At 42.2% G+C, this 26,465-nt stretch overlaps 1 protein-coding gene across 1 annotated transcript in view; it reads left to right on the top strand.

Moving 5' to 3' along the window:
- Positions 1-5,127: 5,127 nt before the first annotated feature.
- Positions 5,128-26,465, top strand: part of rorb (RAR-related orphan receptor B) — a 25,990-nt gene continuing 4,652 nt past the window's right edge. The window contains exons 1-9 of the mRNA XM_037097633.1: positions 5,128-5,579; positions 21,870-21,955; positions 22,051-22,192; positions 22,392-22,823; positions 23,575-23,696; positions 24,005-24,137; positions 24,264-24,371; positions 24,544-24,654; positions 24,918-25,030. Coding sequence (XP_036953528.1) covers positions 5,573-5,579; positions 21,870-21,955; positions 22,051-22,192; positions 22,392-22,823; positions 23,575-23,696; positions 24,005-24,137; positions 24,264-24,371; positions 24,544-24,654; positions 24,918-25,030 — 1,254 coding nt within the window. The 5' untranslated portion in view covers positions 5,128-5,572. The remainder of the gene's footprint in view (positions 5,580-21,869; positions 21,956-22,050; positions 22,193-22,391; positions 22,824-23,574; positions 23,697-24,004; positions 24,138-24,263; positions 24,372-24,543; positions 24,655-24,917; positions 25,031-26,465) is intronic.

The following is a 26,465-nucleotide window of genomic DNA, read 5'->3' as shown; positions in this document are numbered from 1 at the left end:
CAGTCCAATTTCTTTTTCTTTAGACTTTTTTCTGTAACCTCAGAAAATGTACTGTGAGTACAAAATCAGGCCTGTAGTGTTTTTGTTTTACAGAAATGTTTTTATAAATCAGCATATTGGACACATTACGATTTGGTCTCATGGTGATGCTATTCATTAAAGGGCATTAGGATTTACCCTCTGGGGAAAATACATTTCTATATACGTTTCATAGCAATCCATGCAAAGTTGTTGATATCCTTCAGACTGGACTAAAACAGTGGACAGACCGTCAGGTCGTCATTGCCATCCCTACAGCCATGCCACCAGCGCGGCTTAAAATGGGAGGGGAGAAAGGAAGAGGAAAATACACAGAATATGATGGACACACAACAGATTCACAGACAGCGTGTTATACTTGACGACCTTCAAGGCAGGTCAGTTGGACAGGTACACAAACAGACAGACAGAGATAGATGCAGCAGGCAATCAGGCAGCCAATAGAAACAGACAGCGAAACATAAAGGCAGCAGGACCTAAGATCCCATCTCGGCGCAGAGTGCTGCTTTCTCCTTCTTCAAGTTCAGCCCTTAGGCATGGCCTGGTCTGCTTCTCCTGCTCCCTTCCTCCCTCTTACCACCATATGGACAGAGCAGCCTCTATTCCAGTCATCAAACACAACGTCTATGTTCTTCTGTTTTTCCCCCCATGCTCGCTCCACAGACGATGTACATATTTGGTCATGTTTAAAGTCATTTCTCTGATATCTCTGCAGCTCTGGGAGAAGAGTGAATACTTGGCAATGAGTGGTAATCCTTCTTAATGGAGTCCCCAGCCCTCAGATGGATTCAAGTCCACGCAGCATACAGATCACATAAGGACACAGTTTATTGCTTTGACAAAAAGGGATGAAACCTTTATCGTATTTCGTAGTGCTAACTACCCCCCACTGCTTTCATTTCAGCCCCCTCCCTGTCTGTCTTTCACCATCTCCTCCTTTCTTTATCTCTTTCTTCTGTCTGCCCATCTTCAAGAGCGTTTCATCCTGACCAGTCTGGGATTTTATCACGCTTGCTTTGGTCATTACATCACAATTATGGAGCTGTTGGTACAGGAGAAATAAGAGAATGAAAAAAAAAGGAAGAGTGGAAAAAAGCGACAGATGAAATGTAGGTCAGTGGAGATGTGCTCCGGGCAGTTTTTCTCTCTGTTTCTCTGTGTGTCTCTCTCTCCCTGGGCCACGGCTAAAGAGGCTAAAAGAGACCAGGGTGAAAGTGCCTCTCACCCACACCTGCCTCTCTCCTGCCTCACGCAGACGGACAGAAGCTCCGGCTGAGTTTTCTCTCAGAAAACCACTCTAATGACAGAAGCTGGACGCTGGGCGTGATGTTAACCGTGTGAGACCGGACTGGCTCTTTTCAGCAGTGAGAGGACAGAAACTCTATTCTAGACATTCATGACACGAACAGTTTTTACATTTGGTTAATATTTCACTGAGAATGGACCCAAAGGTCAGCAGGAGTCAGTCTTGGGTAAGAGGAGACCTGGTGGGGATTTCCTTTTGGATCAGTCAGTCAGGGTCTGCCACACACATGCTGTGGTTACAGATCTGCTGGTACACTGTAAAGACAAGATTACTGTAAAATAGTTTAAAACTTATAAAAGGTTAAACATGGACAACTGAGCTTCGAACTATTTTTCAGTAATCTTGTCTTTACCAGCCTTATAAAAGGTTACATAGGGACATGAAGGGTATGAAGAACAGCAAGCTGTCAAGCAAGCAATTCAAAATGTTAACTCGTGTTTTGGAGCACATAGCATAGAGTGCAAACCTCCACTCGATCCAGGTATTTGTTAAGATCTGCATCAAACTGTACTCACTCATAGATACCAGCCACCTAAAAAAGCCACATATTTTCATCAGGAACTACTGCATGAATTATTCCCTGAGACACTGAGAAAAATGCCAACAAACACACTATTTCGCAATGTTAAAGAATGTGAGGAAAACATTCCTGAAACCATTTCTTTTTCCAGAGCCTAACCTAAAGTCAGTGGGGTCTATTCTGGGCCAAGATCCATCCTCCATTCAAGAATTGTGGACATTCATGGAGTAGTTGTGAAGTAGTGTAATCCTGCTCACAAAGCAACTAACCACAAAATAAATGGACTCATAACCCCCATCAGAGGGTGGAGCAGTTCATTGAATATAACATGCCTTCATGTGGTGTTGGAGTTTTGGAAATAATTAATTTAGAATAGATTTAAAATATCACATTAACGCTAAGGATGACTTTTCAGTTATCATTAGAAACAATTCGATAACCAAGCTTGTGCTATTACAGGCCCTGGTGGAATGGTGTTATTATTTATCTATTATTGCCAGGCTCCACTAAAACATATGTAGCTCCGTCTCTGAGGTCACTATGTGCCCCTGCTGTTACATGCTACAGCACATACAAACAGTAGATCTTTGAATAGTCGAATAATTGTTGAATAGTTCCCAGTTAATGATAAATAGCATTTTTGCTTGAAATGCATCCCCCAACTCAGGGAAGATGTTGGTCCACGACATGCCAACTTTGATGTCATTTTTGCAGAAATATTTGGCAGGCAAAAGTTAAAGCTAGGTTTTTGATTTAAAAAAATTTAAAAAAATAAAAAGATGAATTGACGTATTTGGTCGAATGTCAAATTTCTGCTGTTTGTTTTCACTACATTTAATTAAACCTTTCATCGATAAAATATCAAAAATATTTTGCTCAACACGATTTCCAAGAGGCCAAAGTGACACCTTCTTCAAACTGCTTCTTTTCCCCAGCCAACAGCCCGAAGCCCAACAGCTTTCATTTACTGTCATAAATTACACAGAAAAACAGCAAAACCTCACACTCAAGAGGCTGGATGGCACAAATCTATGATTTTATTTAAAAACTGATTAATTGACTATCCAAGCAGTTGGATTATTGTTCTTTTGATCAACCAATTGATTAATTAACTAAATGGTGCAGCTCCAGTTGTGACCATGAGTTGCTGTCCAAGAGAAATAACCAACACATATTGTCTGGTAACACAATATGTGAGTGGTTTTAGAGAACGCGTCCATGTTCTTTCCACACTGCAACTTAAAACCTTGTGAACACACTGAAGTAGGAAGAATTTGACGTAACTATTGCACATTAAATCATTAAGATGGGCTTCATTTGGCCCTTAAAACACTCTTAATGCATTGTACACCAAACTATGCCACACAAAACAAGGAAAACAGACAGATTTTGAGTTATAATATAGTGAAATAAGCCTGTAATGTACAGTTAAGAAACAATCATCCATCCTCATTGTTATACTAAGTAGCCACATACATTTAACACCCACAGCCCACACTGGGTCAGTCATTGTACCGTACAGAAGGTCTGAACCTACTCTTTCATTTTCCAGGTCAGTATTTCAGTGTTTCTCAGAGGAAGGAGAGGACTCCACCCTGAAAGCCATCCTGTGGACACCTGAGACACCTCGAGTCATCCGAGCTGCTCTCCTTTCTGTGACATAAGATCTATGAGCCTCTACATATATAATGAGGTGTTTTAAATACATGTAACAATCAGAGTGTGGTGGAATTTACTGTAGCTACGAGCTGAACATCAGCATGATATAATCAGTTCTTTTGAAAAACTATCCACGCATATATACTGCTACTCGTTAAAGGTTTTCCACATGAATAAACAAAAACTATATGTAAATGTACACAATGTAGTTTACAGAAAGACATTTTAATCAGAACAGACAGAAGTTTTTTATGCCTGAACAAACTAAAATAAAACAAAGTCTCTGACTTCTGAAGACAGAAACATAATAAAACATAATATGCAAAATGACCTTAAAAGGATAACACAGTTTCATACTGTTTTTACTTTCTTTATATTTGGCGGACCCTGCCACCTCTCTAGCTTACACCAGTGTTCTGAGGACCTTGTTTTCCTCTGAGAATATCTTGTTTAATGACTTACAGAAAAAAAAAAACATATTTCTTAGTTTGTATCATTAACACTGTAAATATTAAAATTCTCAGTTTGGATTTCTTCTCCAAAACTACACAGTGCCCCTTTAATTCATTTCCAGCAGGAACCTAAATATGTGTGTTCCTAAGTTCTGCATTTATAGTGAACCAATTGAATGACATTGTTAAAACCTCCAGGTATATCAATATTTTAGAGAATGTGCTGCTCAATTGTTCACTACAAGTGACTATTAATACTTTAAACCTGCGCAATCAGACTTTATCACTGTCTGAATATGATTTAGCTCGTTTATCAGTTGTTTATAATTTGTTTTGTCACTTATCAGCTGGTATTCAAACTGTACAGTCACCTTTTGTCCATTAAAAGAGTGACCTTAAGTGATTAAATCAAGTATATGATTGTCTTTCAAGCTCAATTTCACTTTGAAACTATTCAACTTCTATTTATTGTAAAAAATAACTTGATCAAATATGGTAAAACCTACTGATCACTTGTGTTTTTCAGCCAAGGGTTGCAGCTAACAATTATTTCACCTGATGATTAATCTGTTGATTATTTTCTTGAATAATCAATTAGTTGTCTGAAAATGAAAGATAGATATTCAATTTACTGTGACAGAGGAGGAATGAAATCTGAAAATATTCCCATTTACAGAGCTGGAATGAGAGAATTTTGACCTTTTTCTTCTCAAAAATCACTCAGAAGGGCAATAGGTGATTGATATAACAGCTGACGCCTGATCTGATTCTGCACCTCTGTAGTGGTGTTCTGTCTTGGCCAGGCCTCCATCGAAAAAGAGATTTTAATCTAAAGGGACTCTCTGGTTAAATAAGGGTTAAATAAAAATAAACAAAATGGATTAATTGATCAAATGTTGCAGCTTCAATGCTGCCACATGTTTGTGTGTGCACATTTAAAACAAAACAAATCTGGAATGGCACCGAGAGGAATAAATAATCTCTTCCCAATGGGCAGAACGTGAGATTTCATGGATTAAAGATGGACTTTGCATGAAAATAGCCCAGAATGCATGAAGCTGAATAATTGTGGAAGGTGACATTAAAAACTTTGCTGCGTCTGTGTAGCTGCTGTAGCGGCCAGGCTGTGCGCGCGCGCGTGTGTGTGCTGGAGGCTGAGCAGGAGAGAGTGGGAGGAGCGGAAAGTGCTCCAGTCCAATCGGGGCCGCCGGGTAAAGCCTCTCCTATACGCTCTTCCCTCCCTCAGCCCGCAGAAAACAGTGAAACCCTCCCATAGAGGTGAGAGCGCAGATGTCATGAGAAAAGCGACCACACGACCAGAGCGCACCGACCGACGCACCGACAGACCTCAGCCCGCCTTCCTGCGCCCCGGTCTGGGATGCTTTTAGCGCAGAGCCGCCTCCACTCAGGGCAGCCAGTGGACGTCGACGCAGATCATCTGCACTCTTTTCGTTGTTGTTGTTATTTTTAACCGAGGATCTTTCACCCCCGCATCCCCCCTCAAAGCCCCCGTTTATTTAAGTGTTTATGTTTGTTTCTTCATGACTGCTGCTCTGGGAAGCGAGCCTCAGCACCAGCTCCAGCAACGGCAACACCATGCGAGGTAAGACCATCTCACTGCTCCGCACTTTCCCCAAGCTTCATCCCGCTGAACACACATGCACACACACACTCACTCACTCACACACACGCACACACACACTCACTCACTCACACACACACACACAGCACGGTAGGCTTTATCCCACATTTGGCCTTGAAAGTTTATTCTGGGAGTTTTTTTGCTGCGAGGCTGTTTTGGATACTTTTTCACAGCCGGGCGCAGGGTGCGCGGTTGGATTTCTCAGCCACCTTACATTATAAATGCATAAAACTTTATCTGGATCTGTCTGCGTGTGTGTCGGTGTGTGTATGTGTGTTTTGAGTCAGACTGCGTGTTTGTGTGTGTGGAACAGGCCCACAGTATTTTTTTATTTTATTTTTTATTTTATTTTATTTTTTTCGCAAATTCATGCGCAAAGCGGCTGGAGTCAGAGATTTTAAATTAAAAATTGGCGCATGAAGTCTGATTTAAGCTTTAACCGTTTTGAGCTCTCCTCACTCCACACCGGGTCAGATCAGATGATGGACAGAAAGAGAACTTTGGGTAGATTTCGTTATGTTCTGCTGATAAACTTTATTGAATGTTGCGTGGATACTTTTTACGCGCTCCACTAACCCATTTCCGTACCGCTCTGCAGCGCGCCGGCCGGGGATGATGTTGAAATTCAGCGTCAATGTTGCCCTGCATGCCCTGCGCGCATGCACACGAACACACGCGCACGCGAACACGCACACACACGTGCAGGTTAATACATCTCTTTCCACTCTCACTTGCAGTTATTTTTAAAATTCCATTAAAATCAGAAAACGCGTGTTTTCGTTTGTTTCTCCTCCACCACTTCGCGAATTTGGATTTTGTTGTTTTCCAGACGTGGTGAATCAAACACGAATCATTTAATATTTCACCGCCAGCTTACCGTGTCTGGCTTTGTTTTTTTGTTGACTTTTCTTGATGTTGTGAAATTGTGGCCCTGGCAAAGATGCGACACTGGATGCTCCTGAACTCTAATTATTAATCTGCGCGTTGCGATCTGACATTTGAAACACGTAAGCTTCTTCCCCGGGATGTGTGAGAGTTTCCCGACGTCAGGCTGGAGAAGAGAGAGAGAGAGAGAAATAGACGGACAGCTGGAGAAATGTGGACCCACATGTACAAAGTCAAAACTTGACATAAAAAGTTTGTTGCAAAAATGTGCAGGAAAAAAAAATCCCGTCAAAGTAAAATACAGCTCCAAATACTATACACAGTTCTGACAGTGGGCCATGGCTGTACTGGAATCAGATGTAGAGTTTTGTTGAAATAATATCAGAGGATAAATGACCGGCCATAACTATTATATAAGAGATTCTTATCATGATGAAGATCATTTTGACCAACAATAATAGGCTTTATTACATGTGTAAAAGTCATTTTAATCCTGTTTTTAGTTTAAAGAAATGTTCAAACATGGATCTATCTATCTATCTATCTATCTATCTATCTATCTATCTATCTATCTATCTGCTTCCTGTTTTTGTCTTTTAATGTCATGTAAAGCTTCCTCAGCTTCAGGCCATCAAACCTCAGGCAGGAAAAAACATGAGAAGGCCAAACACCCCCCACCTCTCTCTCTCTCTCTCTCTCTCTCTCTCTCTCTTATCCCATGGCAAACTCCTCTGTCATGCACCTTGTATTTTATCCACATTTTAATGGGCCTCGCGACCACTCTCGTGCATGCAAGGCTTTGGGGGGCATACCGAAAGCTCCTGCTTTCACTTTATAGCCGTGCTCGGCAGAAGAGGCCCCTGAAGCGTCTCTCTCACCCCTCTTTCTCCCATGTCTCTCGCTCTTCCTCCCTCTCTCCCTCTCCATCTTCCTCTCTCCCTCTGCACGCCCCAAAGGGTTTTGTCAGATAGAATTAAATCAGTATGGGCCGCGCGGCCCCCACTCTCAACCTGGGTGTGTGTGTGTGTGTGTGTGTGTGTGTGTCTCGGCTGCCCTTACACAGAAATGTGCTCACAACCACAAGGTTATAAAAAATAGAGGCCCCTCATGAGCCGTGGTAATTATCATTTAACAATAGCCACAACTCCTGAAGCCCTGACTGAAGATGATGTCACCCCGTCGCATGGCCGGAGAAATAACAGACTGAGTAATATCACCAGGGCCTTTTTCTCAATCTCAGAAAACTGAGCTTTGTGGTGTTTTTGTTTAGCATGGGATGCTGTAAGCAGGATAATTATTTCTGTATTTTCAATGGAAACGTGGTGATGCTGTGCTGTAAATGGTGTTCCTCATACCTGACAAACAAATGGTGTAATAAAATGCATCAGTAACAGTAGCCTTGTAAAATATATAACAGGTTTCGAGCAGTTTTACATTTTGGTGATTGTCAAATTTTTGTTTCAAAGCTACTAAAAATAAACAACCTTAAAAAACAAATTAATCATAATAATTGTATTTAAATGTAAAATAAAATTTAAAAAAACATCCAGCTATAAAAGTTAATCCCATCGGCCAATAATCAACATCCTGCAAACAAATCTTTCGCTGTCTTATAATCAGATTTCAATAATGTACTTGTACTTGTTTATTAACATAAACATAAAAACCATGGAAACATAAACAGGAATCTATTCTGCTTGTGAATAGTAAAGCCTGTGTCTGCGTACACTTTGTGTCACTGCTGTTTAGCTGTAAGAGTTTTAACAGCGCAGAGATGGACCCGGGTCAGACAGGTCAAAGAGTTCAGCGATGGAGGGAGCAACAGGGGGAGGAGGGGCTCACGAGCGCCATTTGATCTCCTCTGTTAGCGATATGTGTCAATCACAATCTCCCAGGCTCCTTCACCATGGGAAACAGACAGGATGACAGGGACTGGGAGGGTGTGCGAGAGCTGTAAGGTGTGTCAAAAGAAGAGCACAGGATCGGATCGATCAGCGAAAACACATTCGGGGCTTCTTCTGATTCCTGCGTCATTTAGAAGTTGTGCTCTGGTACAGTCACAGAAAAACTGAAAACACAGACGTTCACTCACAAACAGCTGCAACACTACGCTTGACGGCCTCATGCCAATAGAATTAGTCCCATGCTGCTTTGCTTTGGAGGCTTGTGTGAGCATTGATTTGTCCGATTCTAAAGCATCCCAGGATCAATTTTTAGTCGAAGCCAACAGACGCGTTCTGTTTAGATACATCTATGCACCATATGATAACTTCAATGTTTTAAGAGCCATAAACAGGGACACTAAAATACATGACACTGTTTTCATTTACTTTAAGTATGTCTTTCTATTATTTGTTAAAATATGTATGAAATTGGAAAATATGAGTAACACTTTACTTAAGCACTCTTATTTAACATTTCTAATCATCATGTATCCGTAACAGATTTAGTGTTTATTAATGCATTTGTTATCCACTCTAAACAGTTTATGATTGACAACACAGTGAAAAATAAAACAAAATAAAACAAAATATGTCTTCAAATCAGAATAATATTGTTGTCAAATACTGTATATTATTGACCATGTGCTTACGTATGCTTAAAAGTGCATTATAGTGTTTTTGCCAAATATGTAGTGCAAGTGCACAAGTGGGAATTAGATGTTGGTTAAGATATCAAGGAGAAAACCATATTCAGCGTAATGTTTTGTACCAAAAGATGATTAAATTCAGGGTCTGTATGGAGAGGGTCTGTATGGAAAGTTGAATAAGAGCCCCAACAATGAACAATTACACCAGAATATGGACTGACAGAATTCCCACTGGTTGATAAAGAAGCAGTTTGGAAACCAGGAGGAAACAGCAGGTCAGCGCACAGGTTTTGTCACCAAATCACTCTTTTCCATTGTTGCCATGAAATCACTTATTGCGCACAATAGCGGGCACCTGGCCCGAGTGAATCTGTGGTTTGCGGTGCAGTCGAGGTCTGTGCAGTCTGCTGTCGAGCTCTGCGTTGTTGATTGTGTTGTTTATTGTGTGTTTGTGCTGACTAATGGCCCGGTGTTATGTAAGAAGAGAGGAGAGATTACCCCAAGCCCATGCAGGCCACGCTGTTAATCCCTCAACACAGCCCTACTGACTGACTGAGGTACCACCAGAGTGCTGTTGCAACACACACACACACACACACACACACACACACACACACACACACACACACACACACACACACACTCACACACACACACACACAGCTTACATTCAGGACTCACTTAACCTGTCTCCAGATACACACTCCTCACCCAGCGTGCCTGCCTGACCTTTTTTTCAGGCCATCTACTAAAAACATCCCACCACGCTGTGTGTGTGGCCTGGATGGCAGTTCTGTGGTCCCACTGAGCTGCTATCATAGCCTATGTTTGTTTAGCATGTGCTCAGCGTGCCTCTCCATGTTGGTTTTATCCCTCCGCGGCTGTCTGGGGGAGTCTAGGCGAACACTTTTTCACTCCTCAGTCGATTCTCCCCCTCTTCCCCTCTCTCCTTTTTTTTTTTTTTTTTTTAATCTTTATACACACAAAGCGTGGGCTACGCGGCACACTTCGGTTTGTGTCTCCACTTTATCTTAGCCGGGAGGGATTTCAGCCTGAACCACTCCTAAACTCTAAATCTGCCTTGAAGTCATACAGTCCTCTGACAGCTCCTTCTGTTTTGTCAGTTTTACTCATCCATGAAGCCGGCATGTCTCAATGGAGCCACAATGACATTCAATATTCACATTTTCCTTCGATTTACATTGAAGTAAAAACCGGGGGAAGAGGGTGACTGCGCTTGTTAAACACAGGAACCGAGTGATGTAGGAACAGAGAGACCATGGATATAATTGGGTGGGAGATATACGCTCATATCGAGACCATCTGAGCAGAAATTGAGTTTTGCTGTCTCATAATCAGCGTCGTTTTGTGGTTGCACAGACACCGAGCGCAATGTTTGATAGTCCAAAGTCAGAGAGCATGTTCACCTGTAATTCAAAACTCTGGTTTCAATCATGTGGGAGATCTACTATTGAATTAAATAGCATTTTAGACATGGAATGTCATTAGTCTTTGTAAAAATAAATAAATAAATAAATAACCATTACAGAAGCAAGAAAATTGTACCAGAATGTAGTTTTTAAAGTTTATAAAACAAATAGATGGCTGATTTTAAATTTAAAGAGAGTACTCGAATGCAGGAGAAAGAGAGAAGGCACAAAGTGAATGAGTAAATGAATGAGATAAGAAAAGAGAGATCAAGAGTTTGACTAGAGGGTTACGTAACAGTGCAGCCGTGCATGTGTGTGAGTGCGTCTCTATGTGCAAAAGTAAGGGAGGAGAGAGTACAAGGTGGATAAAGCAGTAGACGGTGTTTGCGTGCACGCGCACTGACACACACACACACACACACATACACACACACACCCACACACCCACAGAAACACACAGATTCAAACTATCCTGTCCTCATCACACTTGCACACTCACTGCCCCGAGCAATGAATAACGCCAGAAGCCGTAATAGTAGCGTTCAAAGTCCACACTTGCACGCCTCCTTTTAGACTTTCACTAACACTGAGAGCAGATTAGTCCATTTACTGCAGGTTTGTGTCACTTTAACAGTCCTACCTCTGCTTTATACACACACACACACACATATAGATGAAATGCTTCTTTGTGTTTTTTATGTCTTCAGAAACTTGCTTTGCCATTAAGTCTAAAAAAGGGCTTACTAATGTCACGGTGTTTACCTGTTAGAAAAAACAGGTAGGAACAAAGTGCATGATTTAACAGAAGTGCACTGCTGTTACTGTGACTGCTTTTGCAAGGAAACAGCAGCACTTGTCACCCTGCGGTTCCAGTGAAGATGTAAAACAGATCGTGTATATCCACATCCACCATTTGAAATCCAACACCATGTTGATGAACGCCTATACTCCGTGAAGGTGTTCACTGCTGGCAGGTGCACGCTAGCACCCACTAGCAACAATAAGCCTATAATATGACTTAGCTTACTGCGGCATCTTTCTTAATGACAAAGATTAGCCTGTTTTAGTGCTCGTAATCTCATTGAAGAGACTCTTATTAGGTCTATCTTTCTTTCTCTCTCCATCGCTGTCGCTCTCTCTGGCCAAATCCTGAGTTACCTCCCATTACCTGTGTGTGTGTGTGTTTGAATGTGCGTATCCTGAGCTGGTGATGTGAGGTCTTCTGTCATTCACAAAGAGTCCGCAATTATGAAACCGACGCTGCTGCTGCTTTTGCTCTCTCAACACAGATTTAATGTTCATAACGCATTCTGTTAAATCATCCCACTAGAGAGAGGGAGAGAGAGAGAGAGAGAGAGAGAGAGAGAGAGACAGAGAGAGACAGAGAGAGAGAGAGAGAGAGAGAGAGAGAGAGAGAGAGAGAGAGCAGGTGAAGAGCAGAGCAGCCCGGACCGAGCTGAGCCGAGCTGAGCCGTGTGATAGTCTTTGTGATCAATTTGCCTCTGTGAGAGATGCCCCTGGGGCCACTTTGGGGAGAACCTTGTTAGGCTGAGTTAAATTGTTGCCTGAGGCGAGCTATTAGCGGCCATCCCTGAGAGAGGACAGACGCGCACACACACACATAGACTCACACACATGCGTGCTCGCACACTCGTTCAAACACACACATACATTCAAACCCTTTTAAAAACTCATTCACATGTTCTAGCAGACAGCCTGCTTCACTCGAAGGGACGCAAAAACCCACAACAAGTGGGGCAAGGATCTATAATTAATTAGTAATGCCACAGAGTGAAAATACTGCATTACAAGTCAACATTGGGTGTATCACCGTACCATTTAATTAGTGGAATCGACAAGGTGCAAATACGGATGCTTTGGGAGATGTCTGGCAGGAACAGTGAGGAAAAATGAGTTCCCAGATTTTTCTTGATGCATTCACACATAAACAGTGTTTTAATATTTTAGTAGGTTAAGGTGGAGCCTAAATCAATGAATATACATCATATTTTATCATGTTTGGTTGGTAAAATGTTTATCTGCAAACCTTGTAACTAACAGAAACTGCAGCTGTAGTGAAGTGGAAAGTACATCTCAGTCGAAATCATAGCACAATAAACAGTAGCACAATATGAAAATATCAAGAAAATACTTCAAAATTGTACATATTATGGTACTTGAGCAAACGTAATTGATAACAACCTGACAGAAATGTGTTTTTTTTTGGTGCCAATGTCGATAGCCAGTTGCAAGTAAAAAAAAAAAAAAAATCAATATCGACATGTCGGGCCAGGATACAAACGCAACTCCTCAAATATGGTTATTAAACACTTGTGAAGAAGACATGTAACAGAGGCAGTATATTATATATATTTACACTTTAACAACAAACTTTATTGTCTAAAATGGCAAACATTTTTAATAATTATAAATTACGCCATGCATCTTTTTCTGTATTGCGTTCAGTAAAAACAAAATCATCTCGGCTCATATCGGACAACATATTTGCCAGTACTGATCTGTCACAGGCCAGTATTGGTTAACAATATCGGCTATGTGTTATATCTGTCAGGCTAATGTTTATCTGCTAAGCGACTAGTAACTACTAGTTCCTGTAGTTGTCAGATGAATGTACTAAGCGTTGAAATTAAAATATTTCCTCTGTAAGATGATGTACTTTTAAAGTTCATTTTTCAAACTCAAGTACAGTAAATGAGGAAATGCACTTCATTACTCTCAGCCACACTACAGTGCACATGTATGTTCTGTATGTAAACAGTCTCATAAACAATTTCAGTAGCAACCAATCAGATCTGGAGGGAAACAGTTTTCGTAGAGCTTGAAACAAACGCAGTTTCCACTCGTCTCTCAGTGATTTAATTCCGCAGCTATCCAGACTAAGTGCTGCTCTCTTCATTAATGCTTTAAAGCCCATTCACCCTCACTCATGTTGATGTTCCTGTTTTATCTGACTGACCACCGACTGCCACTCTAAAGGACTCTAACAAAACTCGGGGCTAATTTCTCTCCAGCTTATGTAAGAACTGAAAGCTGCAATTTTCGGTCTGTCTCTACGTGGATGTCCTTCTCTTTCTATTTCTCTCTCTCTCTACACTGGGATAGCCACCTTTCCTCTCCCTTCCCCCTCAAAGACACACACACACACACACACACACACACACTGTCATCGAGAATTAGGATCAACAGAAACACCATAGGAGGAGGAGCGTGAGGTTAAGGGAGGTTGAGGACTTGGCCGAAGCCAACAAAACGTTATTTTCTCACCTCGGGAATGAAACAACAGGAACTCAGTCACTGTACGTGTGCGTCAACATATTCTTCTCTCCTTTGATTCCCCTCACATTACGAAACGACGAACCCCACGACACCAATGTGTGTTTCAGCAGCTCGGTGTGCACGCATGCATGCCTGCTAATGTGAGAGAGGAAATAAAATATATAAGACTGTGTGCGTGTGTGTGTGTGTCTGTTTTATTTTACATGTGTGTTCGCCTCAGTGTGTGTGCATTCTCATGGCTGATTTCAAGACGGTAATGACCAGATGCAGACCTCTCACACTTGGACTCGTTCCTTCCACTCTGATGCACTCGCTCAGTCCTTAAGGAAAGGTCAGAGGTCATCAGGGTCCTACAGGTCACACAGGGGGTTGGAGTGTGAGTGTATGCTTGTGTGTGTGTGTGTGTGTGTGTGTGTGTGTATGTACAGTGATCATGAGAGGCAGATCTGAGGGGGCAGATGGGCAGACTGTTTGTGTGTGTGTATATATGTGTTCAGGCAGGAGTTGGGTTTACCCTGTGGATTTTTTCCCACGCCTCCATCTCTACTTATCCATCTGAGGACACATGCTGCACTGGGTGGGAGGCTGTGTGTGTGTGTGTGTGTGTGTGTGTGTGTGTGTGTGTGTGTGTGTGTGTTGAGTGGGAAAGCGGGCAAGCATAGAAATCATACTGTAAAGTCTGCTTTTTCAAAGGCAGTTAGCAGTAATGTATGCATTCGAGCATGTCTGAATGTGCCTCTGTCTGTCTGAACGTGTCTCTGAAAGTGTGTGTGTGTGTGTGTGTGTGTGTGTGTGTGTGTGTGTGTGTGTGTGTGTGTCTGTGCATGTGAATCGATGCACTGGATGACAGCCAGTGGCCCCCTTCTGTTCCCTCTCCGTGGCGTCCAATCACGCCGCGGCACAATATTCTATGAGCAAACCGCAGCTGATCCCAGACCTGCTATCTGAGCAATTACCCAGAGTGCTTTGGGGCCGCATGGCAAGCTGGACAAGCTCATGCCCTCTGACATACAGCATGGGGGGAGGGCGAGAGAGACTGTTTTTCTGACTGTTTGTAAGTGTGTGTGTGTGTGTGTTGGCAAAGTGCGGGAGGGGGGTCGATGACGATGGACTGATGGGAAACACTGAGGTTGGGGGTAGGAACACGTATGCCCATGCAGCAACAGTGTGACTGTCTATATTACAGAGTGGACAAAGACATGCTTGGCGGCGAGGGATGGGGGTGGGGGAGGGGAGATGGGCCCGCTGCATGGCATTATGATTATTATTATAACGCACAGAGCAGCAGACTGTACGAACAAAGACAGAACCAGTCCGGGACTGTGACGTCCCATGTTAACGAGGATGATTCATGACAGCATTACGTTGCTCCATCAGATCAGGTCTAGATGTTGGAGTCAGGGATGATCATAACTAACACGGAGTTCTGAGCCGCAACTAACGATCACGTTCATTATCGATTATTCTGTCTAAGGTACACAAGAAAAGATCTTCAGATCTTCACCCTGAACGCCTAGTGGTCGAAACACGTCAGGTTTTTCAATGATGGTTTGACAACTATAATAATAAAAAGGCTTTGTTATATTTATTTCCTCATTTGATACATTTTCTGATAATTAGATCACCTGGATTGTTCCTGTTTTTTTTTTTTTCCTGTTTAGCACTTTGTTTTCCCCCATTATTTCAATAGACCAAAAAAAAAATCAGAAAATATGGAACAGTGCTCATCCAGTAGTACAAGATGACCTTCAGTTGTCACATTTTGTCCGATCAACAGTTCGAATAAGATAAGATGAGACAAAACTGTATTAATCTTGAAAAAGGAAATTCTTGTGCCAGAGATCTTAAAGACAATGGACAGTAAATCAAAGCTGGAACCAGAGGATGATTGCCAGTTTTGCTTAAATAGTTGCTAATTCATAATCTGATTATAAACTCAATCATTTACTATGTATCTATCGTCATTGCTGTTATTACCTTTATTGGAAAACAGAGACTAGGGATAGACAGAGCAGAGAGGGATGACACTGGACTCAAACTGGGAAGTGAAAATGGTCAGCACCTTAAACCCAAAGATCTCCCAAAGGCTCCCAAACAATGGCATTTATAGTAAAGTCACAATACTGTTTACTAGTGTCTGAGTCACAAAGAGAAGTAAAATGGACATACAGTATGAGAGACAAATCAAAGTGAATAGAATGCACTTTCTTTTATTTCATTTTTTCAGGAAGAGCATATAGTCGACCAGTCTCTTCAATTTATTCTTTAGACGCTTCAGAAAGTAAAAACAGACAGGAAAGAGAGAAAAGTATGACAGCACATAGCACAAGTCCATTTGAAACCATATGCAGTGGCTGTGTTTCATTGATTTTAATGGGACAGTATGATATGAAAACATGACAGGAGACACAGGGGAGATAACCCAAGCAGCACTGCTATACGCTATTCCCAGCTGTGTGTGTTAATCCACCCAGCGATCACGCCACCAAAAGTTTTCTTCGTGTTTTTCATCATCCGCAGGAGGAAGAAAAAAAAAAAAAAAAGCAGCTTGTTCCTCTCTAAGCTCTACGAGACGAGGAAGACAGAGTTACGCTGAGAGATGGAAATAGATCATGAAATACAGAAACTGAAATGATTTCCCAGTCACACAGCCACTTACAGCGAGGAGGAACACTCAAATGAAAAAGTCAAACAGACTGAAGTGGAATGGATGGTGAACAGTGATAGCATAATTCACAGTGTGTAGACATCTAAGGCCGGCGCCGGGGTTTTTTAACAAGGAGTGGTGGGGGGTAAAGTGCTGATCTCTCTTCATTTTCCCAGAAGATATCTAGTTAACTGGCGAGAAGCTATGCATATTTTTAATGAAGTGGAGATACCACCCACATTCATCCCCAACAAATCAACCCCTGGGACTAAAGCAGGAGTTGTGTTTGCATTTCTGAAGTTGCAAAAGTTCTGCTAGAAAGTGATTTCAACTGTTCCATAAGCATCAACCTCTAGTGTATAATGCTGTTTTGTCTCTATGTTCCTGCATGATACTGTGTGTGTCTGTGTGTGTGTTGCTCTGGGTATGTTTCTATTGTAGACCCACCCTGCAGGCTGAATGAATGAAACATGCATGCCCAGTCTGCCCCACTTGAAACACACACAAACACACAAGGAATGGAAACATGTACAGCAGCACCTAGTGGCCTCGATTTGCTGTTACATTGTCCGCACAGATGCAGGGAGATGGCTTTTATAACAATCATGTCATTGTGTGTGTGTATGCACTCTACTTAGATGAAGCATTGTTAAGATACTGGTGCTAGGCTGCTGCTTTTTTTTCCCTTTTTTTTCTGCAGCGCAATGTAGATAATTAGGACTCTATTTAGAGAGAGGGCCAGCCCAGGAAATACACAGGAGATCCTCACCTCATTAAAAATCAATTATCATAACACACGTGCCAGCGCAACACAGCCCTCATGGCCGCTGCTACGCACACGCACACGTGTGGCAACTCTCACTATCTTCGTGAAATTAATCTCTAAGTTAGTTCCCTCTGTTTCTTTTTCCCCCCTCAAGAGATTGTGCAGGTCTGATCCTCCTCTTAGCTGAGGAATCGCCAGCGCTGCAGTCCCGCTCTTACATAATAACCTCAGGATAACACTTGCGCTCCCGCTGGCCGAGGACGCTGTCAGTCACTCAGCTCGGTGTGGGTCAGCTCAGGTTGAAGAGAAGGCCCCTCCCACTCCTTAGCTAAGGGTAAAATAATCTCCCAAAAAACTGAAATGAGAGGCCTTTTTCCCCCAGCTAAGGTTTGGAAAATGGCCTCTCAAATGAGGTGTGTTAGATTGATTTCTCTGCAGTGCTACTTTATTTTAGAGATTCACTTCCACTGCGGCTTTAAAGATAAAACTTCTGTAATGTAAAACCACGAAATCAACAACACCCAAAATGCATTATCATACCCCCTAACTCTGGAGATAATAGCAAGACAGCTTCTTCTAAACACCCAACAGATAACAAGTCTTAATTCTGCTGTAATCCACCACTGCAGCTAACAAGGCAGCAGGCGTGTATTGTCGGCTGGATGTGGGAGTGGGAGTCCTTTGGTAAACAATTCCAAAAGCCTCCACTGCTGACGAGGAAGAGCAGTGATGATACACCGACTTGGCTCTGTGCACTGATGACATCACTTCCTTTAAGAGTGTGACAGCTTAGCACATCATCGCTGTGACAGCCAGACGAGTGCGGCGAGTGGGTGGTCACCCTGGCAACAGCAATGCTGTCATGACCGTCTCCCTATATCCTACCTGACAGTCCCCGCTGGCAATGAGCACAGCACACACTCGACAATGCACACGCCCCCACACACACACACACACATTCACAAACACTTTGTCAACACGGAGACATATACACGTGCTTTATCTTTCACTGTGTCTTCTTTAGAAGTGAAACGCTCACTCAAACCCGCTCTGAAACACACGCTAAAACAATGCACATGCCCACACGCCCATGCTCCTTTGGGCATAATTATGTGATACAAAGAGGAGTACAATCTCCCATGGGGCAAAAAGGAAATACAGTTAAGATATAATGTAATCAGTGGATAGAGAGCGTAAACACACTCCTCTAAGGTGGAAAAATGTAAAGAGCCTTTTCTAAAAATTGACTAAAATAATAAGTATGTATATCCACATCACAGCAGCAGCAGCAGCAGCAGCAGCAGCAGGTTTGGGCTAAACACATTCAGCTTGCCTAAAGAGATTCACTTGTTTCATGATTAACAATCTAATCAAAGAGTTTGACTTAAAGTACGCACAGCAACCACAAAGAAAAACAGGATTATGAGAAGCACGGCCGATGCACTGCTGTCCTGCCTCCTGTTTGCTGCTCACTTTTGCTCTGTTGATAACGGCCATCACGGGCACAACTGACCTGTTTTACAGCCTATAAATAGTGACCACGTTCATCGACAACTCTGTTTATGTGTGGTCTGTGTGTCGTCCCAGTCCGGTGCTCTGCTCTGACCCAGTTTGGAGCCATTTGGCCGAGAATTGGTGGAAATGGGTCACGTCTTGAGCTGCACCAGAACGCACAGCGTGAGCTACGCCACCTTAAGCACACAATCAAACAGCCTGTCACGCCGTCCATAGGTCATTTATTGCAGACGGATACAATGATCTACTGTTGAGCTACTGCAATTCAAATTGTAATTTCACAAGAGAGAAATAAAGGGGCTGAAGGTCCTATTCACAGCTTGAATGACAACTATAAAGATAAAAAGAATGCGTCTACTACAGCACTGATGTACAATCTTGAGCAACCCCACTACACATTTATTTGACAACTTTAGTTTAATAACACATAATAATATGTTGTAAATCATAATTAAAGATTAGAACAGAAATGTATTGACCCCTTAGGGGAAATTCATATGCTACCCAACAGATAAAATACAAAAGTAGACAGCTTTTACCAGCTTCAACATCGGAGTGATGAACTAATTAATGGATCAATAACTATAATCCAGTAATATAATATATTATTTTTGTAAATAAGGCTGTCACAATATCCAAGGGTATGGTGGATTTAAAAAAAGTGGTGGGGGCGTAAGGACTCAGATGAAAAAAGGCATTTTTAAAAGGTCTTCAAAAATTCAGGATGTATCTTAGACAATGAAATAAGGAACCATAGTAGGTCAGAGTAGATAATTTGTTTGTTTGTTAGTTGACATTTTAGCACATTTTTAACTAATCACGCTATTGAATGGCGAAAAAATGATGGCGACATTGTACTAAGTGACACTTATGATAAAATAATGTTATCATGATTGTCGTTGCCAGAAGAATTCACAAAATTGATGTTATTGAGATAATTGCTCTTGCCTAGTCTGAGTATAATGTCTCCATCTCTCAACATCTATCAACTCTTCTGACACAGTTTTGTGCAACACAACGTGATAGTAGTTACCTCGCTAACCACTGATTATCTTTTCCATTTCATGGCAAGTGGCAACATGTGTTACAAAGTCTGTCACTGTCACTTTTTATAACAAAGCCAGTTTGGAAAAATACAGGTGATTAAGACGTGCTGGAATATTTACATGTTATCACAAATGAATTACATATCAACATTTAATAACAATGTGGTACTCGTATATCGCAACACATGCCATTCTGCATTAAGAGTACTTTTACTTTGGCACTTAAATTTAGATGCTTATATTAAATCCATGAATTTTACCTGTAACAGAATATTTCTACATTGTGGTATTGCTACTTTTACTTTACTCAGTTTTTAGTAGAGCTCGATGGATATATCAGTATCATCAGCTCATATTTTCCAATCACAGATATATCGGTATTGACCTATACATTGTCCAGAGACGTTTGGGATAGCTTATGATTATATAATTCCTGGTGAAGTTTGCTGCTTCTGTGCCCTGATGTCATTTTGGATTATCAAGTTTATTGTTAAATTGTAAAATATCCTTTATCAAAAGTGTTTGATGACCATATTTGAGGGGTAAAAAATGTTTATTAACATATTTATTCAGTATATATCATAATAATGATCGATATCTCGAGATTGGAATGCATCTTAATGGCCACTAGGGGGAAGATGTATGAAGGTGTATGAATGAATGAGAGGAATAACAAATGAGTGAATGGGCAAATCAGGACAAATTTGGGTGGACCAGTTGTGAGTCTCCGCGAGTGTATTAAAGCAGGAATTTAGAGAAACTTTTGATTGCGAAGTGGTCAAATCCCTGAAGTGGAGATAGAGAGTATAGACAGCACTGACTGTTCCTGCTCAGTCGCTTCGACAGACAGAACTGTCTGCATTGATCCTCATATGGGATTATCCAATTATATATACTGCACACTCATTCCTCCACAGACATTTAGTATACACATGCATGATGTCAAACCAGAACAGTTACACTCCATCAAATGCACACGGAAACACTGAGACACAACTCCTACGTATATGCACTTCAGTGTACATGCCCATCTATAAAGCCCAGAAAGACAGTGGAAAATGTGTTTTGTTCCTAAGGAGGACAAATCATGCATAATTAATGCAAACATGGAATCTAAAACTGAACAACTTGTAGTTTCTTTTCTACTTGCTGACTATGAATGTGTCAGAGCTCTACCTAAAACTTGCAGAATTTGTCCCACAGGTGGGAATATGCGAGGAGATTACATGCAATGTCTATTTCAGCTGTGGCTAAGCCAGTGCTCAGCAGAGGAGGGAACCAACTCGTCGGGAAATAATTTAGGATTAGATAGGCTGTCTAATCTCTTTATAGAGGGTGTGCCATCTCAGCAGACATACCTGCCTACCTCTACATCCATCTCATATCTCTTAACGAGAGCTGCGACTTTCTCTTTCCATATATTATGGATGATACGTTCAGAGACACCGGTAACAGGTGGTTCTGAGTGACACATTGAAAAACTTGCTGTGCCTTTTGGTTGTGACTGTACATGGAGCTGCCAATACACAGTGAGTATATATTTGACGCGAATGAAAAGTGGTTCAGTTAGCAGAGTTGTCATTTTGACTAAGAAAAAGCTCAATTCGGAGAGCATTACTAAAATGTTGAGTGTGTGTGTGTGTGTGTGTGTGGGGCGGGGAGAGAGAAAGAGAGTTGAAGAGTGGTCCTTCAGTGATGTAATCGGTTTTCTCATTATGGGCAACCTTTCGAACCGGCAGGGGTCTCTCCTACAACTGTTACATGAAGAACCCACACACGCAAGCAATTAATGCTACCCTGTGTGTGTGTGTGCACATACGCAGTCCTCCTCAAGTCCCAGTCAGTAGAAAAACTCCTTCAAGGACATACACAATGTCCAGATGTCACTGTGCCCTTGTGAAGTTCAAATTCATAGTGTTCACAAATCGGGTCCGACAGCCAGGCACGTCAACCTCAACTCAGACCACCGACTGAGGTCTAAAAATCTGTGAAGTGACTGAATAAGGTGGGAAATTAAAGTCTATGTCCTGCACAGAATGTCTCTAACACTCATCTTTTCTGGGGTTTTTTTGCAGCCCAAATTGAAGTTATACCATGCAAGATCTGCGGAGACAAATCATCAGGTATCCACTACGGAGTCATTACGTGTGAGGGATGTAAGGTGAGACCCTGTACTTTGTTTTTTGGCACCAAATCTGTGCTTTTCGGGTACCTGTACGTCTGTATTCACGCTCTTTTATGTTGACATGTAACCAGGGTTTCTTCAGACGGAGTCAGCAGAACAATGCATCCTACTCCTGCCCACGCCAGAGGAACTGCCTCATCGACAGAACAAACCGCAACCGCTGCCAACACTGCCGCCTGCAGAAATGTCTCGCCCTAGGAATGTCCAGAGATGGTAAGATCGATGTCTACATGGGAATGACCGCAACTTAATTATTATATATGTGGTGTATGAGTGTAAACACTACGTTAACGAGTAGAACAGTACAAGTTTGCTTCTAACTGATTTATAATGCCTGAAGAAGCTGAAATGTCACGGCAGGTTTAAGTAGTAATTTTGTGTCCGTCTCTCTGTGTTCTGTCTCCATGTGCAGCGGTAAAGTTCGGCCGCATGTCCAAGAAGCAACGTGACAGCCTGTATGCAGAGGTCCAGAAGCACCAGGCACGACTTCAGGAGCAGCGGCAGCAGCAGACAGGCGAGGCAGAAGCTCTGGCGCGCGTTTACTCATCCAGCTTAACCAATGGACTGTCCACCCTTAACCACGAGATTGGGGGCACCTACGCCAATGGTCACGTCATTGAGCTGCCAAAGGGCGGACACGGTAATGGAGGCGGAGTCCCAGGGGGGTACTATGGCATGGACTCCACCCAGCCGTCCCCAGACCAGTCGGGCTTGGACATGTCGGGCATGAAGCACATTAAGCAGGAGCCCGTGTACGACCTGACGCCAGTACCCAACCTGTTCAGCTATGGAGGCTACCAGGATAGTCAGCTGGGACCCAATAATGTCAGCATGGGAGAGCTGGGTAAGGACTGCATGAGATATTTTGTTCTGTTTTGTAACATAGGCACAGGAGAATGGTTTTAAAATCTACATGAATTATCCACATGGGAAAATTACCCACAAAGCAGTCCTGGTAGGGACCGTGAGTCAGAGAGCTAATCTGAGAGCAGAACAGGAGATCAGACAGGCTTACACAGCTATCTGACAACCTGTCATATTACTGTACATACAGCTCTGTTAGCACAAGTTAAGATTAGGATAAAATTATGGATTTAACACAAACACACGAAAATGTTAAATCAAGCATTCAGTGGGCAGAAGTGAAAAACATGCTTTTAAGTCTCTTCCTCTAGACTTTAAACATTGAAGCAGCACAGAAGATACAGTGCAATTTCAGGGTCAATACCACTATCTGTCAGAAGTTATCAAAGGGACCAATAACCAATAAATGGTAGCGACATACATTTGCAGTTAAAATGAAAATCTTGGGGTCAAAATTTGAAATAATCAGTGACTGAATCAAACCAAGAACAGTTGACATAGTACTGTACTTAAATATAGGGCAGGCAATTCTCAGAATGAGACTCTGCCAAAATCTATCTTTCTCAAGAATCGCCCTCCCTATCTTTCAGTAAAATCTTGAAGGTGCTTTAAGTATTTAAATTTTCTGCTACTCTTCATACACATCGCATATACCACTTAATCAGACTTTAACGGACAGCCATACCGCCCCAAAAGGAATAAATGAATAAACCAACAATCATCTCTTTCAGACCGTATTGCTCAGAATATCATCAAGTCCCACTTGGAGACATGTCAGTACACAACAGACGAGCTGCAGCAGCTAGCCTGGCAGACACACTCCTATGAAGAGGTCAAGATGTACCAGACCAAGGTGAGGCTTTATGTCATTACTGTTACTTTAATTTTCAGCTCCTCCTGCCATACTATAGCCATGAAGGTGTTTCATTGTCACTAATATGTCTGTGTTCGATGCATTCATGCGCTTCGAAATGGTTTTTCGTCAAGACTTGTAGACTGACAAATGATGGGACCGAATGAGAAAATTGCTTTTTCATTAGTGGAGTTGCAAACACAACAATGTCAGTCAGGAAGGACGACAAGAGTTACATAAACTGCCATGAACACAAATATGCAAGTACAGAACATACAATCCTAAACCCTTGGAGTGTTTGGTTCTAGCCCCGGGACGTGCTGTGGCAGCAGTGTGCCATCCAGATTACCCATGCTATCCAGTATGTGGTGGAGTTTGCCAAGCGCATCTCAGGGTTCATGGAACTGTGCCAGAATGACCAGATCCTCCTGCTCAAGTCAGGTGAGTTGACCGGACTGATCATGATGTGTCAGGGATATTTTTACGTCTATGTAGCTCAGGGACAAAAACATCCTGTCTCTAAGTCAGCTTCAAACTCATCCCAATCTGTCCCCGCTGTCGTTCCAGGTTGTTTGGAAGTAGTCTTGGTGCGAATGTGCAGGGCGTTCAACCCTCTCAACAACACTGTACTCTTTGAAGGGAAGTACGGAGGCATGCAGATGTTCAAAGCTCTAGGTAAGACATTACAAACTTTGCATTTCTTCTTGGTATGGACGAGGCAAAAGGCAAATAGAAATTTTACCTGTGAGTTATTCATCAGCCCATACATGACTGGAATAAGTGTACTGAAAATCTCTTTTTTTTTTTTTCGTCTGCCCTTCTCTGTCCTCTTCTGTTTCCCTTCTAGGTTGTGATGACTTAGTGAGCGCGGTGTTTGACTTTGCCAAGAGTCTGTGTTCGCTGCAGCTGACGGAGGAGGAGATCGCTCTGTTCTCAGCAGCTGTACTAATTTCCACAGGTCAGTGCACATTCCCTAATATTATTAGAATACAGGAAGCAACCTGCATGAACTCAGCGCCTGTACTGACTCAAGGCACTTAGCAGGAAGCAAAACAAGACAGTCACTCTGTTTTTCGTCAGCATCAAGCTGCTATAACCACAGTCGAAGTCATAAAGTCCTTTTAGTTCTTTTCTACTGTTTTACACAGTCGCATCTGAGCTGTATATCTTTATGAACAACTCTCCATCAAATCAACGCTTCCTTCCGTTTTTTTAACTCAGACCGTCCGTGGCTGATGGAGCCTCGGAAAGTACAGAAGCTCCAGGAGAAGATCTACTTTGCTCTGCAGCACATAATGCAGAAAAACCACATGGACGAAGACGCATTGGCTAAGGTAAGCCAGGCCTTTAGTGTCAGATAAGTCATATTAAGGTACAGTAGCCCCAAGGCACTGTCTTAGGCTAAAAGAACTGATGAGTCAAACACATACCCCCTTTTGAACAAAGTAACCAAGTGCTGGTTCTGGGCTGATGCTAGTGCTGGTTCTGAGTTGGTTCAGCCTGCAGATCTTTTAATAGTGGGTTTGCTTTTCTACGGGTATGAGAGCCACCGAAGAGGCACATCATTCAGTCAGTGAATACGTCTCCAAATTCCCAGCATTGCGAGACACAACTGTGGCGGACTTGAGTAACTCTTGAAAAGTGTCGCTCCTGGATGCCTACAGTGTAGGCACAATGCTCCTAATCCTCGATTCCATTATATTTTTGATTCTAAGGTAACGGTTCGATTTGATTCTCGATTTTTACATTTATTCTAAGCACAGGTTGCTATGAAATTTTTGGACTTGATTTTTATGCAATATAATATCTGACCTTTGTTAACAATGTGCCACACTACATTGTCAAATTTAAAACGTTTATTAACAACATAATGTAACAATAACTTATATCTTCAGTCAATTGGAAACTTAAAACAAAATAACCTGCTCACTTGCGTGAGCTTCATATATGCAGCAAGTTTGAAGGACTGGATTTTGAATTTCCCAGTCATCATTAATGGAATGTGCTGTGACAGTCATGAAGCATTGTGTTGCTCTGGAAGTCCAGCACTCTGTATTTAAGGCCATTAAATGTGCACTGCTCATACCTTCAATAACTTTCTCCTGTACATTATTGTACATGGACGGCATCATCGTTGCTGTGAGATGCGTTCTACTTGGGATTTCGTAGCACACTATTTAAATGCCTAAAACCAGAGTTTTAAACCACCGGTTGCATGTTTGCTGCTATGAACACTCCTAAGGCACTTGTAGTTGTAGTTGCGTTACATGGGAGTTTAATTCCAAATGAAGACGGAAGAGTAGTTTGAGTTACAGGTGTTGGTTTAGCAGATAAATCTCTGTTTTTCTGGTGCCTGCTGCGATGCCCTGCCATGTTTGTCGTGCTGCCAGTGGAAGAATATGGTACACGCACATAGCAGAGCTTGCAAACGGTGGCTTTTTGGTCGGCAATGCAAACACTGTCAGTATATCTGGAAATCCAAAATACTTCCACACCGGCAACTTCAGTGAAAGAGGAGGGGGTTCCAGTCCTGTCGATGGGTCTCCTGCATCTGCAGCTGCCATGCTATCGTTTGACTGGCTGTAGCTAAGTTAGAGGAGGCTGACTCGCAGCACTTCATCCCGCGTGTTATTTTCCACTTGGCAAGCTGACCGGACATGACATGGGGGCGTGGCAGCATCGATGATTCCATTTTTTAATTTGAAGTTTGAGATTGTGACTTAATTTTGGTCATTTCCGATTTAAAATCAAAATCGTGACACCCTTACT

This window comes from Acanthopagrus latus, chromosome 5 (assembly GCF_904848185.1).
Source record: "Acanthopagrus latus isolate v.2019 chromosome 5, fAcaLat1.1, whole genome shotgun sequence".
Classification (NCBI taxonomy): Eukaryota; Metazoa; Chordata; class Actinopteri; order Spariformes; family Sparidae; genus Acanthopagrus; species Acanthopagrus latus.
Note: the sequence above shows the minus strand (reverse complement) of the source record. Positions and strands in the feature narration are given on the sequence as shown.